This window comes from Elgaria multicarinata, chromosome 16 (assembly GCF_023053635.1).
Source record: "Elgaria multicarinata webbii isolate HBS135686 ecotype San Diego chromosome 16, rElgMul1.1.pri, whole genome shotgun sequence".
In the NCBI taxonomy this organism is placed as follows: domain Eukaryota; kingdom Metazoa; phylum Chordata; class Lepidosauria; order Squamata; family Anguidae; genus Elgaria; species Elgaria multicarinata.
The window spans coordinates 22,470,363-22,488,545 of record NC_086186.1 but is presented as its reverse complement, the minus strand read 5'-3'; the positions used below and the strand labels follow the sequence as shown (position 1 = coordinate 22,488,545).

The 18,183-nt window shown below is 43.6% G+C and overlaps 1 protein-coding gene across 2 annotated transcripts in view; it reads left to right on the top strand.

Moving 5' to 3' along the window:
* ALDH1A3 (aldehyde dehydrogenase 1 family member A3) overlaps positions 1-14,132 on the top strand; it is a 41,315-nt gene extending 27,183 nt beyond the window's left edge. The window contains exons 8-13 of one of the 2 annotated variants that reach the window (XM_063142176.1): positions 2,460-2,562; positions 4,294-4,478; positions 6,118-6,282; positions 8,592-8,749; positions 11,015-11,089; positions 13,346-14,132. In XM_063142176.1, the coding sequence (XP_062998246.1) occupies positions 2,460-2,562; positions 4,294-4,478; positions 6,118-6,282; positions 8,592-8,749; positions 11,015-11,089; positions 13,346-13,418 (759 nt within the window). In that variant the 3' untranslated portion in view covers positions 13,419-14,132. The remainder of the gene's footprint in view (positions 1-2,459; positions 2,563-4,293; positions 4,479-6,117; positions 6,283-8,591; positions 8,750-11,014; positions 11,090-13,345) is intronic. The other variant, XM_063142178.1, reaches the window with a different exon arrangement.
* The last annotated feature ends 4,051 nt before the right edge of the window (positions 14,133-18,183 follow it).

Here is an 18,183-nt window from a genome sequence, read left to right as displayed (position 1 = left end):
TTCCACAGTCTGGGGGCAACAGAAGAGAAGTCCCTCTGGGTAACAGTTGTCAGCCTAGGTTTGGCTGACTGGAGTAAATACTTCCCAGAATGTGCGGGGTGGATTGTATGGGGGAAGGCGATTCCACAGGTAACTTGGATCCAAACCATGTAGGATTTTAAAGGTAATAACCAACACTTTATACTTCCCCGGAAAACTAACTGGGAGCAAATGAAGTGATTTTAAATTTGGTGTAATGTGGTCACCCCCAGGTGTACCGGTGACCAGCCTGGCTGCCATATTTTGAACTAGTTGAAGTTTCCGAACTAGGCACAAAGGTAGCCCTATATAGAGCGCATTGCAGAAGTCGAGCCTCAAAGTTACCAGCACATGCGCTGCCGTCTTTAGGTCTTCCGACTCTAGGAAGGGGCGCAGCTGACATATCAGCCGAAGCCGACAGTAGGCACTCCTGGATGTCACATCTATCTGGGCTGTCCTTTGGAGCGATGGATCCAGGAGCATCCTCCAAGCTGCGAATGCAGTCTTTCAGGGGGAGTATAACCCCATCCAGAACTGATTGAAACACCTCCAAACCCAGAATTATATTCCCTTTTTTTGTAATGCGAAGCGTTTTGGTCTGGCAATGAAGACCTGTTAGATCTCCTGGTGGGGTGGGGGAGAATGAAAACTGCTAGAATTGACTTGTAGGCAAGGATCAACATGGCAGCCTGAATTTTTAGACTCTCCTCCGGGACTATGGGGTTGGGACTGTGATGTTTCCCCTGCAATGTATACTGTTCTTCTTGGAGGCAGTTGTGAAATAGGTTTGTAAGGCTTAAACTTAGATATGCAAGGCAATTGAATGTATGTTACTTGCTCCATTTACCTGCAACCCCAATTGATGTGATGCTCTCAGTTTCACGTGACGCCTGGGCTGACTTCAGTTCACACTCCCATTTTAAATCAACCAAATCCAATATGAATATCGGAATAACTTCATAATTGGTGCATCTCAGAGACTCCTTTACAGTTCTGACTGAAACCAGTAGCAGATTCAGCATCCCACTGACATTGGACCCACCAGCTTCCACTGCTTTTATAGTATTATTATTATTATTATTATTATTATTATTATTATTATTATTATTTGCATTTGTATGCCGCCCCATAGCCAAAGCTCTCTGGGCAGTTGACATAAGATAAAAACACTTAAAAACAATATACAAAGATTTTAAAAACCCTCAAAAACAAAGATTAAAAAAACCCACAAAAACAAGCAGAATACACATACATTTAAAACCAGTATAACAACTTTAAAAACGATGAACCCCCAAAAAAACCCCAGGGTCCCAGGGTCATTACATATTGCTAAATGCCTGGGAGAAGAGAAAAGTCTTGACCTGGCGCCGAAAAGATGACAATGTCGGCGCCAGGCGGGCCTCGTCAGGGAGATTGTTCCACAGTTGGGGGGGCCACCTCAGAGAAGGCCCTCTCTCTCGTCGCCACCCTCCGAGCTTCCCTCGGAGTAGGCACCCGGAGGAGGACCTTAGATGTTGAACGTAGTGTTCGGGTAGGTTCGTGTCGGGAGAGGCGTTCCATCAGGTATTGTGGTCCGAAGCTGTGTAAGGCTTTATAGGTTAAAACCAGCACCTTGAGTTGGGCTCGGAAACATACAGGCAGCCAATGCAAGCGGGCCAAAGTGGGTGTCATATGCTTGAACCTTCTGGTCCCAGTTATCAATCTGGCCACAGCATTTTGCACAAGCTGCAGCTTCCGAACTGTCTTCAAAGGCAGCCCCACGTATATGTGGGTGGGGCAAACAGATGTTTATCTTACGCACGGTAAAACCTCCACATCTTGATTTTGTTCTGACTTTATACTGTTAGTTTTACCCAACCCAGTGCCTGTTTACCCTACCCTGTGCCTGTTTGCATTCTCTTCCCCTCCTTATTGTTTTATTATGATTTTATTAGAATGTAAGCCTATGCGGCAGGGTCTTGCTATTTACTGTTTTACTCTGTACAGCACCATGTACATTGATGGTGCTATATAAATAAATAAATTAATAAATTAATAATAATAATCTTCGACCTTACACGTACTTGTGCTGCCAGCTTTAGGTTTGAGTGGGTGGGCCTTGCCTGGTGCCCATGCCCATCTTAATTTCCCTCAGTGCCTTGGCAATCAGTCACTGCAGCACTGTGAGAAATTAAAATGGCAGTTCCCCAGATGCTGGGGCAGGTGGGGGCGGTGGAATCCAGGGCAGGTCCTACCAATGCCTGGGATCTCAGCCCTGTGCACTTGTGACCCATGGAAATCAGTGGTGTTTCATTGCCTCTTTTGCAGTAGCTCCTTTTTTTAAGTAAATGGTCAAGATTCTTGGGGACGGCGTCTTCCTTTTCTGCATTAGAAAGGCAAATTGCATGCAATTCAGTCTAAGGGGACCGGAATCGACACGGCTGCTTTCTTCCCCAACGCAGGTTGGAAAGCTGATCAAGGAAGCTGCTTCGAAAAGTAACCTCAAGAGGGTGACGCTAGAGCTTGGTGGAAAAAACCCTTGCATTGTCTGTGCAGACGCCGACCGTAAGTTTGGGAGCTGTGTTTACCTTTGCTGTGTCCACTGCAATGTTGTCCAATTTGAATAGGCAACATCGAAACTATGCTGTTGGGTTTTTTTGAGGGGGGCCTCAAAACGTAAGAACATGAGAAGGGCCCTGCTGGATCAGACCAAGGGTCCATGTCATCCAGCACTCTGTTCACACAGTGGCCAACCAGCTCTCGACTAGGGACGCAAAAGCAGGACATAGGTGCAATGGCACCCTCCCACCCATGTCCCCCAGCAACTGGTGTATATAAGCTTACTGCCTAAATACAAGGGAGGGAGGGAAAGGTAAGGGAAAGAATGCGAACATCCGGCCCACATGTGCCTAAACAGGGCCCGGCCCTAGGATAAATAGCACCCTGGGTGAGGAGTGCCTTTGACGCTGGGCACACACACAACCCATAGCCGGTTTTGCAGGCCACCCAAAGGATTTATCTAGGGTGACCATCTGACCATATTTGTCCGGGTTTTTGATGGCAAATCCGGGAGGGGGAGGGGAAATCCGGATTTTTTTTCAAAGAGCAAACTTGGCACAATAGTAGCTCTTAGGAAGGGCTTTAGTCATACCAAATTTGAAACAGATCCGTTCATCCATTGATTTTTTAGGATTTTTTTAAAAATTGAGGTTTTAAAATTATTATTTTTAAAATCGTCATTTTTAAAGTTAAAGAGATGAAACTTTGTACCATGATATGATTTAGGTAGAGCTTTAGACACACCAAATTTGAAACAGATCTGTTCATCCATTGATTTTTTAGGAATTTTTTTAAAATTGAGGTTTTAAAATTATTATTTTTAAAATCGTCATTTTTAAAGATAAAGGGATGAAACTTAGTACCATGATAGGATTTAGGTAGAGCTTTAGTCACACCAAATTTGAAACAGATCTGTTCATCCATTGATTTTTTAGGAATTTTTTTTAAATTGAGGTTTTAAAATTATTATTTTTTAAATCGTCATTTTTAAAGATAAAGAGCTGAAAGTTGGCACCATGATAGCTTTTAGGTAGAGCTTTAGCCATACCAAATTTGAAACAGATCTGGGGCCAGTAGCAAACCCTGTTAACAACAACAGCAGCTTGCAATGAGTGAAGATACAGTCAGAAAAGATATTTGAGGGAAGGGGAGAATGTAACACACAGAGTATAGCAAAAGCTTCAAAGTACAGCAAACCTGCAAAAGTAGGAGTGAGTGAAGTTAATTTCAGATACATTGAATCTCTCACTTGTTCTTTATTTCAGTAATTTTAACATTAAGATGTTATGTAGAACAGATTTGTCTTAAATGTGTGCTGTAAAATCAGACATGTGACCAAGGCTATGTTCAGGTGGGCACGCCCCCTTGGTACTGGACACGCCCCCTTGGGGGTGACCATGTTGTCCTCCTTTTTGGTTTCCAAAATATGGTCACCCTAATTTATCAGTCCTGGTGCAGGTGTGATACAGGTGTAGTTTCTGAGCTCCTCCTGGAGGTGGCACTCAGAGGAAGATCTCTGTCGTAAGTAGGTTCGGGTTTCGAGAGGCACTCAGGGTAAATTCACTTGGGGTAGATTCACCCATCGCTATCTGAAACCCTGGAAAGATGCCACCCAATCAATGTAGTCAATACTGAGCTAGATGGACCAATGAAATGGTTTGTCTTGGCAGATGGCAACATCCTGTGTTCCTATGGTAACGGCTTTCTCTTTCCCCTTCTACTTTGGGCTTCTTCCAGTGGACTTAGCAGTAGACTGCGCCCACCAGGGCGTCTTTTTCAACCAAGGCCAGTGCTGCACAGCCGCCTCTCGGGTCTTTGTGGAAGAGCAGGTGTACCCAGAATTCGTCCAGCGCAGTGTGGAGTACGCCAAGAAACGGCTTGTGGGAGACCCATTTGATGCCAAAACTGAACAAGGGCCGCAGGTAAGCAAGCGGTGTTACTTATTTAGGTATTTCTCTCCTTCCTCCTGTGCCTTTTGGCCCAAATGGACCCAGAAGCTGGCTTGCAAGTATTTAAGAGCACAACAGTGAAGTCCAAAATATGCAAATCCAATACACAAACTAAAAGCAAAAGGCAATGAAGCTCACCGTAAGGGAGGAAAAACTAAGCTTAACCAAGTTCTGGCAAAATGTTAATATTTACAATTGGCCAGAAGGCCATCAAAGAATGAGTTTAGACTTCCCTAGTTTGTGCACCACAACCAGAATCTCTGGACATGAGTGAGAGGTGGACATGAGTGAGAGGCCTTCCATGAAGAACGCAGGTTCATGTGGTAGACGTCAGCCATTCAAGTGGCTTTTCCACATGAAGGTACGTTGGTTCAAGCTTGTATTTCACAAAAAAAAAACAAATTAATTCAAGAAGGGAAGACTGAGGGTAGACATGATAGCGCTCTTCAAATACTTGAAAGGTCATCACATGGAGGAGGGCCAGGATCTCTTCTCAATCATCCCAGACTGCAGGACGTGGAATAATGGGCTCAAGTTGCAGGAAGCCAAATTCTGGCCAGACATCAGGAAAAACTTCCTGACTGTTAGAACAGTACAACAATGCAACCAATTACCGAGGAAGGTTGTGGGCTCTCCCACCCTAGAGACATTCAAGAGGCAGCTGGACAGCCATCTGTCAGGGATGCTTTAAGGTGGATTCCTGCATTGAGCAGGGGGTTGGACTCAGTGGCCTTGTAGGCCCCTTCCAACTCTGCTAGTCTATGATTCTATGATTCTTTCTTTTAAGTTGATGCTTGTGTATCCAACATGACTATGCATTTACAATATATACGAGTAGGACGTGCAATGCAATGTTGCAGTGTTGAGAGTTAGTATTCAGGTTTCTTGCTTGCCAATCATGCCCTCTTTCAAGATACTCCATTACATACACACATCAGTCAGCCTGAATTCTGTGCCCTACTTACAATGTTCATCCCTCCTAGGGCTGTTTTTGGGTTCCCCCTCCCAGGGTTGTTTGTCAGGATTTTTCGTACTGCTACAACCTTGAGGTTCCCCTGAGCCTGCTCCTGTCTTCCACTTGTGTGTAGATGGTGCTTTTTGGCTACCTAAGAATCTATACTTGGAGAATAAATTCACTATTGGTGTAGGACTGTACCATCTTTGTTGGTTTAGTTACTAGTAGTATTTTTATTGTTCGCTAGGGGGTGCTCTTCTATTACATTACATCTTTTAGTCAGGTATGTGCAACTTTTAGGCCAAAACATCTGGAGGACTACAACTCCTATCAGGCCTCACCATTAGCTATGTTGGCTAGGGCTGATGGGAGTTTTAGGCCAAAACATATTGACGATGCTAAATAAATAAATAAATAATTGAGGGCTATGAGTTGCCCATCCGTTTTAAGTGAATGCTTAAAACTGAAGTCTCCTCCTTAAAAAAATGTTATGTGTACATTGGACAAACACATGTTTAGAAACATCTGTAACTTACAAATGCGACGGTAGCTATGCTGGCCTAAAGAAAAATCCTCAAAGAAAAATGCTAAAATCCATATCGACGGTACCCATAAAACAGTGTTGCTGATGCTTTTTTTAAAAAAACGTTGTGACAGATTGACCAAAAACAATTTGACAAGATCTTGGAGCTGATAGAAAGTGGGAAAAAAGAAGGTGCCAAGCTGGAGTGTGGAGGCTTAGCTGTGGGAGATTGCGGCCTGTTCATAAAGCCAACAGTTTTTTCGGAGGTCACGGACAACATGCGAATTGCCAAAGAGGAGGTACAGTATAGATAACTCGAATTGATTTGTTTATTTTTATTACATTTATATCCCACCTTTTTTCCTCCTTAAGAAACCCAAGGTAGCATACATAATCCTCCTCCTCTTCATTTTATCCTCACAACAACCCTGTGAGGTAGGTTGGGCTGAGAAGTCTGTGACAGGCCCAAAGTCACCCACTGGGCTTCCATGGCTGAATGGGGACTAGAACCTGGATCTCCTGACTCCCAGACCAACACTTTAGCCAACACACCACACTGGTTCTCTGTTAAGGCTGGAGGGTGATACGTATGTTGACTTGGACAGGCTACCCTAAAATGGATTTGTGTGTGTGATTTGAACCCAGAGGTGCAAAACTGAGAAGGTGTCTTCCATTGGACAAAATTTCTCTCGCTGAGGGATTATGCAAACTTGAGCTACACAGAATTCCTTTTAGGTTTCTCCATAGAAATCTGTATGGGAGCTATTGGGACCTCCATGAAGTATTTAAAGATGACTTCACCACCCAAGGAATGCTGGGAATTGTGCTTCTATAAGCTGGCTAGGATAACTAACAAATATATGCCCTGCAGTTGTTAAGCTCCTCTGAGGGTGAACAAGGAGGTGGGTGGGCTCTTCGTAGGGATGGATGGACTCACCTCTTTCCAGGGCCGTCGCTCGCTTGCCAAACTGCCAGCACCCCTTGGTGGCTTGGTGAGTGACCGACAAGTGCTGTGGGCCCACCCACTCCTTCCCCAAGCCGCCATTTTGCATAAGAATGGCGGCTCGGGTCTTCTCCACAACAATAATGTTGCGAAGATTGCGGCCTTAAACGGCGATTTACGCAACATTACAGGTGCGAATGCATCTGATGAGTGCTGCGTGGTCTGCGAATGGAGGGGAGTCCTTTGGATTCTACCCCGTATCGAGCGCCCACGACATCCCTAGGGTGGTAGAAGCTCTGTGAGATGGCTATCAGTTTGGGCGTCTCTGTTTCGTATTTACAAAGCTTGGGCTATGAGAAGGCTAAAGGGGTCTTGTTGCGACGTCTGAAAAACGTCTCATTCCAAAGTAATTCCACTGACACTTTCCTTTGTAAATCATATTCCTCATATTCTAGTATTATGTGTTTAGCAATTCAGGTTCCATTTTATTTTGAGCATCTAGTGAAGAGAAAACTATGTGTAGCTTTCATACAAGCCCATTTATTTTATTTATTATTGCATTTATATCCCACCTTTTTTCCTCCAAGGAACCCAAGGCGGTGTACATAATCCTCCTCCTCCTCCTCCTCTCCGTTTTATCCTCACAACAACAACCCTGTGAGGTGGGTTGGGCTGAGAGTCTGTGACTGGCCCAAAGTCACCTGGTGGGTTTCCATAGCCAAGTGGGGACTGGAACCCAGATCTAGTCCAACACTTTAGCTACTACACCACACTGGCTCTCATCCAAATGTCCTCCCCTTGGCAGATTATACTGAGCGTCTAGAGAATATTCCAAGGAATCTTAGAACCTGCCCATATAGCACAGCAAAGGTGGAGGACCCTTTTTTTTTTTTTTTTTTACTGGAGTGTAAAATGTTTACTAGCGATCTGTCTATATGCTCTGGAAGCCTGGAGTGACTCCGAAGCTGCACCGCATCGGTTAAATGATGCAGCCGCCAATTCGGAGCCACCCCAAGACGAAGATCCGTAGCAGAAAAGTCAGGGACTTACCCCGACATTTCCTGCCTGAGCGAGATCAGCGCAGCTCTTCCACGGTCTGTCCTTGTTGCACAGCTGTTCCAGGGGTGTTCCCAGGTGCAAGGCAACCTCCCATTGGTCACTGGAAGCTGGGGGAGGGAGCAGGCCCGGTGAGCCCTAAGGCTGCTGGAAAGCTCGCACTCCCTGCCCCAGTGGGGATTATTCACCACCACTCCACACCAGTGATACCATGAGGTTTGGCTCCATGAAGACAGCCCCTAGGTGAAGAGACCTGTATGTACAGCCACAACTGGCAAGGAAAACAAAGAAAACCAACCAGGAGTTGTTGTTGCCTTTGTTATCTGACCAGGACAGACATGCCACATTCAGAACGACTTGTCTTGAAAGTGCTTCTAAAAGTAACTGGATCCAAGACTTGATCTATACTGTCTATGAGCTGGAGATTTCCCCCCTCTGTACTCCACCATCAAGCTGTAATCAGACTGCTTTTGATGTAATATCTTTATTTTAATTGCTATGTCATTTCTTTTTTTTTTTTTTAATTTTGCCATACGGAAGTGGTCCAGTAATGTTTGTATAATGGCTGATTGCTAATACAATAAAAGATCTTCCTTTCTTCCTTCGCAGATTTTTGGACCTGTACAGCCCATCATGAAGTTCAAAAGCATAGAAGAGGTTATACAGAGAGCCAATAATACCGAATACGGCCTCACGGCAGCAGTGTTTACAAAGAACTTGGACAGGGCCCTGACATTAGCGTCGGCACTACAGTCTGGGACGGTCTGGTAAGCCGTCTTTCTCGGCTCAGGATTAAGGCAGTCCCATGACATAATTACAGCTGCATCACTGTACTTTCAGGCAGTGTGGTTAACACGTAGGAATGTGTCTGAAATCATGAGTTCTGCAGAGACATGAGGCGCGCCAGGATCATGTGCCCTGTTTCTCTGCATAATTGTGCTCCCCTTATCCCTGCCCCCACCCCCCCAAGCGCACTTTTGTCCATGTCCCCATCTGGTTGCAGCTGCTAAATAAGCTAATATAATCTTAAGAACATAAGAAGAGCCCTGCTAGATCAGATCAAGGGTCTATCTAGTCCAGCACTCTGTTCACACAGCAGCCCAACCAGCTATTGACCAGGAACCCAATAGCACCCACCCATGTTCCCCAGCAACTGGTGTACATAGGCTTACTGCCTCGGATACTGGAGGTACAACAGAGCCATCAGGACTACTAGCCACTGATAGCCTTCTCCTCCAGGAATTTATCCATTTAGTTTTAAATGTTTTAATTAGTTATATGGTGTTCACATTTGTGTTGTACTCTGCCTCGATCCAGAGGGAGAGGCGGGTAACAAATAAATTTAGTAGTAGTAGTAGTATTAAAGTCATCCAAATTGGAGCCATCACTACATCTTGTGGTAGTGAATTCCATTGTTTAACACCACACTGTGTGAAGAAGTCCTTCCTTTTATCTCTTTTGAGTCTCCCACCCATCGGCTTCATGGGATGACCCCATTGGGTTCTAGTATTATGAGAGAGGGAGACATTTGTCTACCCTTTGCACTTTCTCCACACCATGCATAATTTTGTACGCCTCCATCATGTCTCCCCTTACTTGTCCCCCGCCCCCCACCCCGAGCTGAACAATCCCAGCTGTTGTAACCTTCCTTCACAGGGGAGATGCTCCAGCCCCTTGATCATTTTAGTTGCCCTTTTCTGCACTTTCCCCCTCTTAGGGTGCATTAACAAGAAGTAAAGTGTTACATCATGAGACGTAATAATTCAGCTGTTTTCTGCAGTGCTCAGGCTGCATCAGGAACACATGCGTGTTGCAGATGCTGCATTTTAAGAAGGACGGTGGGGATTCTTTTAGTGCAGCTCTGAGTTTTCAGGGTTGTATTCATTGGTTTCCCTTCCATGAACTGGAATCCTTCCATTTGCGGAAGAGTTGTAGATCTATCTATCTATCTATCTATCTATTTATTTATTTATTTATTTATTTATTTATTATTGCATTTATATCCCGCCTTTTTTCCTCCAAGGAACCCAAGTTGGTGTACATAATCCTCCTCCTCTCCATGTTATCCTCACAACTACAACCCTGTGAGATGGGTTGGGCTGAGAGTTTGTGACTGGCCTAAAGTCACCCAGTGGGTTTCTGTGGCTGAGTGGGGACTAGAACTCGGATCTCCCTACTCCCAGTCCAAAACTTTAGCCACTACACCACACTGGATCTAGTGGAAGGCTCTGTTATTGGACAAGGAGAGGAGGCCATTTCTGCCAATTCCCTCCCCCTGCAATACCCCTCTCACTTTCCACAAATGTTCTGGAGTACTTTTTCAGGGTGTTAAAGGGGGAATTCGCAAAATTCATCTCCCTACCTCTTCCTTTAGCAGAAATGTCCATTGGTTCAAAAGCCCTTCAACAAACAGAGCTGAGTTCAATTGAACTCGTTGTGTTTAACTCGCTGTATTTTATTTTACATAAACCGTTTTTGGCCTTAAAACAGAAACATGTGCTAAATATCAGTGAACCTAAAAGCTGAAGCAAGCGGTGTCCATGCTGAAATTTGGGAATTAGTTAATAGAACTTCTCCTAATCAGAATTTAGGAATGAAATGTGTGGCAGAGCAAAGCCATGGATCAGAGGAATGGAATAATATCCTTAACAATGAGTCACAAAAGGGTGCATTCCTTCCTCTTGTTCCACTACTTTGGCGTTGTAATAAATATTTACCAATGTAGATCTCTCTTGGGCAGGATCTACACTACTGCTTACAGCGTTTTATAATGCTTATGACAACTGTTCAGGCCCAGGACACATTACATATACTGTTTTCATAACGTTTTTAAAGTGTTATATCCTGCTTGGTGTAGATCGGGGCCCAGTATACAATAGGAGGGAGATAACAAAATTAAGCTACATCTTAGTGCCCTTCTGTCACTGAGCGGTATTGTGAAGCACCTTCTATAACTGAAATATGTCAATAACTATTATACATCTTAATCTGGGTGCTGCCATTTTATTTTTATTGTATTTTTGGTTCCACAGGATCAACTGCTATAATTCTCTCTTTGCACAAGCTCCCTTTGGTGGCTTTAAAATGTCAGGAAATGGCAGAGAACTGTAAGTCCTGTTAATTTTTTTTTTAATAGGGGTAAACTTGTGTTGTGTTTTTCTTAATGTAGCAAGAAACAAAGCCAACTCACTCTTGTTTCAAATACTTGAGCTTCTTTGAACGGATTGGGAAACTTCTTGAAATTAGGGTGCTGTTTCCTTTTCCTATGTATCCCCTTTGATCTTCAGAGTGTCTCCCAATTATCAGAAGGTTTCAAGAGCAGGGCCTTCTAGGTGGTGGTAACTTTCTAGTAGAATTTCCTTAGTAAGGAGTTCCACATCTCACACTCTCACCTGGTACCTTCAGATGGATTGCAAAACTTTTTTTTTTATTTAGAAAGGCTTTTAGGCTGCAATGCTATGGTCCCTGCAAAAGCCTCCCAAGGGCCATAGAATTTTTTGGATCTCTCTGCAAGGGTGTCAAGAAGAGTCTGCCTTCTGAGATGGAGAGGTTCTCTACATTAGAAAAAACAACAACACGTCCTTTCGTCTCAGATATTTTCTCAGCGGGCTCCTTCAGGCAGTGACCAACAGCTATCGCGTCATTTTGAATTGCAAAGGGAATGCCATTGAAAAGAATAGGCTGCAATAAAACAGTGTTGTCTAGAGGCACAATAAATCCCATCATAAATAGATACCGGATTATTTCTGTGTTATAAAAACACAGGATTACTGGGGGAAACCGCAAGAACGTCCTGGCTGTTGACAATGTCATAAAATTGATCCACAAACTTCCATGAGCAGCCAGTCACGAGTGTGCTATAAATCACTAATTTAGAGAAGCCCAGAAGCTCAACTTCCTAAACTGCCTCCATGAGGCTGTAGAAAATCTGCATCTGGTAGTTCTCTGAAGATGGAACTGAGAACTTGGACAAAAATATGTGTTCTGTGGGTGTCCAAGATCCCTGCTGTGCCCCCAACATTCCACCGGAACAGAGAAACAACAATGCCAGCCCTGAAGTTTGCATAGTTCAATTTTGGAAAATGGGGTGGAGGCCAAAGGCCAAAGCAAAAATTCTGTCACCACCACTGTGCTGGTATGAAACAACACCACATTGGAAAAATGCTTCATTTGCCTCAATCCCTCCCCCAATTGGAGTATTCTATTACTCTCATAGGTAGTGGTTCCCATCCAAAGATTCTCTGAATTGGCTTGCTGTTTGGGTTTAAAGCGTATTTATTGGAAGTATCAGTAGCCCACCTTCCCGTACTGATATTCAAGGTGGCTAACATTAAAACAGAACGTTTTTTAAAAAAACACACACACAATTATTTTAATTTATTTTTAAATACTTCAAATGTATTTAAAACCCACCATGACAATGATTCTTGGCTGCCTGGTTGGCAGCTTCTAAACTGTGCAAAATAGTAAACCTTATCCATAACATGTGTTTATATCTGTAATATTCAGTGTAAGTTCCTTGCGCAGTGTTCTGCTCTCTTGAGTGATGCATGTCCCATCCTTCTTTCATGACTCTTCTGCAAAAGTCTATGTTTTATCATCATTGCTATTTAATTGTGGTTTTTGGCAAGTGAAGGAAAAAGAATGAAGATGGGCAAAACGGCGCCCATTGGCGCACTGAAACACTCTTCTCACAACAGTCCGTTGGTTTCTGTCCACCACTCTGCCACTAAGATCATCTTCTTGGCTCGCCGCTCTGACCATGTTACTCCACTTCTGAAATCTCTTCATTGGCTTCCAATTCACTTCAGAATCCAATATAAACTTCTCCTGTTGACCTTCAAAGCTTTTCACGGTCTAGCTCCTTCTTATCTCTCCTCTCTCATCTCACACTATTGCCCCGCTCGTGCTCTTCGCTCCTCTGATGCCATGCTTCTCACCTGCCCAAGGGTCTCTACTTCCCTTGCTCGGCTTCGTCCATTTTCTTCTGCTTCCCCTTACGCCTGGAACGCTCTTCCAGAACATCTGAGATCCGCAAGTTCAATCGCAGCTTTTAAAGCTCAGCTAAAAAAAATTCTTTTTCCTAAAGCTTTTAAAACTTGATGCTGTTTGGACTTTATACTGTTATACTGTTAGTTTTACCCTACCCTGTGCCTGTTTACCCTACCCAGTGCCTGTTTGCATTCTCTTCCCCTCCTTATCGCTCTACTATGATTTTAATAGAATGTAAGCCTATGCGGCAGGGTCTTGCTATTTACTGTTTTATGCTGTACAGCACCATGTACTTAGATGGTGCTATATAAATAAATAAATAATAATAATAATAAGTATCTGAAACTCAGGAGGTCTTTTCTTTCTTACAGGGGTGAATATGCATTGTCTGAATATACAGAAGTGAAAACCGTCACCATTAAACTGTCGCAGAAGACTCACTGAGTGAGGGAAGCCATGGGACCTAAAACTCTGACGCTCTGAATGTTGATGTATAGTGGGGTGGGGTGGGCAAAAATTTGAGAAGTAAAGTAGCTCTTTTTAACAAAAGAAACTTATATATAGATATATATCTGTTTAAAAAAGAAAAGAACCACTGCTTTTGTTCTGAGGGCCTTGTTGAAACACTTTGTTCTAGTCTAAAACTAGCTAACCAGCTTTCCAAAATGGACATAGCTCTACAAGCCAAGCTGCTATATACTGCATGCTGAAAGTTAAGAAGTGTGGAGATCCTAATATCCATCAGCCGTTCTCCGGCAGCCAATCTATGCTGTTGGGGTAAGCCCAGAGGCTATGCAATCTGTCAATGAAAGCAACCCCCTTTTAGCCACGGAAGATGTTCCATTTCCTCCTCAAACGTTTGCATGTGCCGTGTCCCCTCTGTTAGACAAATCTAATCACACCACCCTCCGGATGGTTTGGATTTCAACTCCCATCAGCCCCAGCAAAGCATGGCCACTGGTCAGGAATCATGGGAATTGTCATCCAAAGAAACTGAAGGGTGGTGTGTTGGGAATGGCTGCTTTATAGTCTGGTTGTGTGTGTGCTTTAAAAAAAAAGTGTTAAGGGGCACGCAAGACAAACGTATCCACGTTTCGTTCCCTGCTTCACATTCGAACTAGGCCCATACTTTCTAGAGCAGCACTTACAGTACATGAGTCTCAGATCCATCACGCTGCTGCATACAGGTGAGGCAATTAAAGTTTATGCAAGGTTCTGGGTGCAAGGAACACCGTGTGGGTAGGAGTGATTACAAAAACAACTGTTTAATTTCGGCTGCTGGGTTGGGATTTGCAGGATCACTGTCTGCTGACTTCGTTGCCCTTTGAGGAAAAGGAAATTCAGTTTTTCCTACCATAGATGATTGGGCAGTCTATACTCTGCGTCTTTTCACAGGCCGTTCATTTGAGAACAGTTTGGCAATAGACATCCAGCCTTCAGTATAAAGATAGGCTTAGACGTCATTCTGTTGATTTTTCTATCCCTCCAGTTATAAATCTGTAGCCCAAACCCTTAGAGTGTACACATCATTGGAGGCTTTAATTATATGGTGTGTTTTTCTGCGGATAAAATCTCCCCTATTCAGAGAATTTTTTATTCCCACCCACCTGCTGCCAACTCTCTACGCCGTCTTAAAAATGAAATTTATCTGTTTGCTAAATTTTCTACACAGGGGCAAACAAATATTTTACTGTTGCCAAGTTGTGATTTATTTATTTAAAAAAAAATGCTCCATTGAAAGCAATGGCCCAGTTTGCCGGTGACAGCAAATCATTGCCTTGATTATTTGCCATTACTTTGTGACCTGCTTTTCATTTGCATGTAAGAGGCACAGTTGACTGGTAAATTATCTTGCGCATTTCTTGTTCATAGCTTTCATTCACTTTTGCCTGTGGATCGTGCCCAAGAAAGACAAAAGCAAATAGAAAGAAACGAGGCTGCACCAATAATCGTCTGTCTTGTGTGTTTAATTGCCACAACCTACAATGCCATCTGGAACATGCAATCTCTTTTTAGTGACTGGCATTTTAAAAATCATTATGTAAATTTCAGGTTTTTTGGACCTCGTGCTTTTCAAATGTCTTGTTAACTACTTAACTGTAACAGGGTTTAAAAAAAAAATTGTATACACTGAATTTTTCTACATTGGATAATAAAATAAAATACCATTAGGCATTAATTGTAAAGTACAATCCCGTAGAGCGTTTATATTCTTTCATTGCATGTTAGTGCTTTTTTTTGTATGAAATATTACTTTTAAATGTTTAAATATATAAATATATATATATTTATAAATTAGAACACAATTAATCTAATGTATTTTTTATTGCTGATTGTACATGGAAATGTTACACCTGTTTTAAAAGGGTATCTCTTGTAATAGTGCTACAATTAATAAAAAATGTTATAATTTTTGTGATATGTGGGTGAGGGTTTCCATACGTTAAAACAGAGCTGAGCAGTTTCAGGTAGGAATCATTGAGGAATTAGAACACCTGCAAATTCCACTACTGCACTGACCTGATTGATATCTCCTGACTACTGCACTGACCAGTTTTCTCATTTATTTATTTACAGTATTTATATACTGCTCCAGATTTAATTAGATTCCACAGTGGTAAACAATAAAAGAGAAACTGTAAAATATAATAGTTTTATTTGTTACCTGCCCCTCCCTCTGGATTGAGGTGGGGTACAACACAAATGCAAACACCATAAAATACATATAATTGATTAAAAAATATAAAACATACATTATTAAAAGCAGCACATTATTTAAAGGCTTCTTAAATAAAACACCATATTAAAAAAAACCTTTATTTTTAAAAACCGGGTACTGAAAAAAATGGTGGCTGGTCAGTCAAGGAAGGCTTCCTGGAATAAGGATCTTGTCAGGAGCAGTTAGAAATAACATACTAATGGTGTCTGCCTGACCTCTAGTGGCAGGGAGTTCCATAGATAGGGGGCCACCACACTGAAGGTTTTTCTTCAGGTGGATTCCCTATAGTTAAATGAAACAGCGCCATGAAGTGGCCTGTGATAATTTTATAAAACACGTTATCTCTGATCTTTTTAAAAGCAGGATTACTAGGGGAACACACAATTACTAAGGGAACATGCAGCAGATGTTCTGGAGGATGATGGCATCATGTAAAGCAGCGGTCCCCAACCTTTTTGGCACCAGGGACCAGTTTCGTGGAAGACAATTTTCCCCCAAACCGGGGTGGTTGTTGAGGGGATGGTTTTGGGAAGCCACACCCGCCCCCCCACTCCAGTGTCCTGGCTTCGCTTTGTCTGGGCAGGCAAGATGGCACCCTGCACCCAGGTACGCTGGGGTGGGGTGGGGGTGGGTGAAAGCAGCTCACCTGCGTGGCCCGGTTCCTAACAGGCCACAGACCGGTACCGGTCCAGGGGTTGGGGACCCCTGATGTAAAGGACCCACAAACTACCGTGAGGGGCCAACCATGAGCTTGCAAAAAATCGCTCAGGTACAGAAGCGCTATATTGTTCTGTCACATTGCAAAGTATTTTGCAGCAGTTTGGTCTTTAATGGGCAATTGAGACCCATTTGCTTTACCAAGACTCGCTCCTGGTGGAGATGACGCCTTCTAGAACTGCTTTGTGGATCCGGATCTATACAGCTGCTTCCTTTTCGGACTCTCCCTGGGGTGTGTGGCTCTAGCTCGGACTACCATGATGAGCACCTGCATTTCAAAATTTATCACTACACCAAGGAAAAGGATGGGAATGGAGTAGAAAATGTGCTGGAGGAAGGGAGGGCTACGGTATATCAGATGAGCCGGCCGCCTGCTTGAACAAGAGCTGTCCTGCTTGGAAGGTAGGACACACTACACAGCCTCCACCAACCCGGGGCCCCTCCCAGGGCCGGACATAGCTGGTAGTAGGTCCGGGCCAGGTGGGAAATGTAGGCCCCATTTCAAACTGCTCATTAAGTATTTTTTAATAATTTCTAAATACATATGAACTAGAACGATTTATAAAACAGATTGTAAGCCTGTGGGCAGGGACTGTCTTAAGAAATATTTTTGTAAGTTGCCTTGAGAGCCATTTTGGTTAAAGGGCGGGATAAAAGCGCTAAAATAAATAAAATAGTTACTAGCAAGCACTTTTATTCAAGATGTATGTAAGACATCACTTCTTCACATTCAGAAATGCTTTACGTGCTTTTCTTTGGGCAAATTCATCATCAACAACAGAAAAATCAAGCAACTTTGCCTTGTCAATGTTAGTACTGCTCACTCACAGGAGAGCTACTTTTTAACAAATCTTTAGGAAAGGGTCCCCCTTTGCCCCTACACCAGGGGGATTCGGAGTAGGCCCCCTCAAAATTGTAGGCCCATGCCAACTGGCCCCACTGCCCCCCCCCCCATGTCTTGAAGCTGGACATCAGGAAAAACTTCCTGACTGTTAGAGCAGTACGACAATGGAACCAGTTACCTAGGGAGGTTGTGGGCTCTCCCACACTAGAGGCCTTCAAGAGGCAGCTGGACAACCATCTGCCAGCGATGCTTTAGGGTGGATTTCTGCATTGAGCAGGGGGTTGGACTCGATGGCCTTGTAGGCCCCTTCCAACTCTACTATTCTATGATTCTATGAGATGTGGAACTCTGGCTAGCTGCTGCTTATAGGACAAAGTTGTCACACAGAGGAGGGCCAGGATCTCTTCTCGATCCTCCCAGAGTGCAGGACACGGAATAATGGGCTCAAGTTAAAGGAAGCCAGATTCCAGCTGGACATCAGGAAAAACTTCCTATTACAGCAGTACGACAACGGAATCAGCTACCTAGGGAGGTTGTGGGCTCTCCCACCCTAGAGACATTCAAGAGGCAGCTGGACAAGCATCTGTCAGGGATGCTTTAGGGTGGATTCCTGCATTGAGCAGGGGGTTGGACTCGATGGCCTTGCAGGCCCCTTCCAACTCTGCTATTCTAGGATTCTAAGTTTAGATTAGATTATTAGATAGTAAGCCTATGCGGCAGAGTCTTGCTATTTACTGTTTTACTCTGTACAGCACCATGTACATTGATGGTGCTATATAAATAAATAATAATAATAATAATAAGTCCCAGCTGTGCTCAGGGATTCTGGGAGCTGTAGTCCAACGCGCACGGAGCGCGGCCGGCCGCTCGGGGAAGGCCACGCTGCAACATTCTATTGCAGCCCGTCGGCGCTGCAACATCCCGTTGGC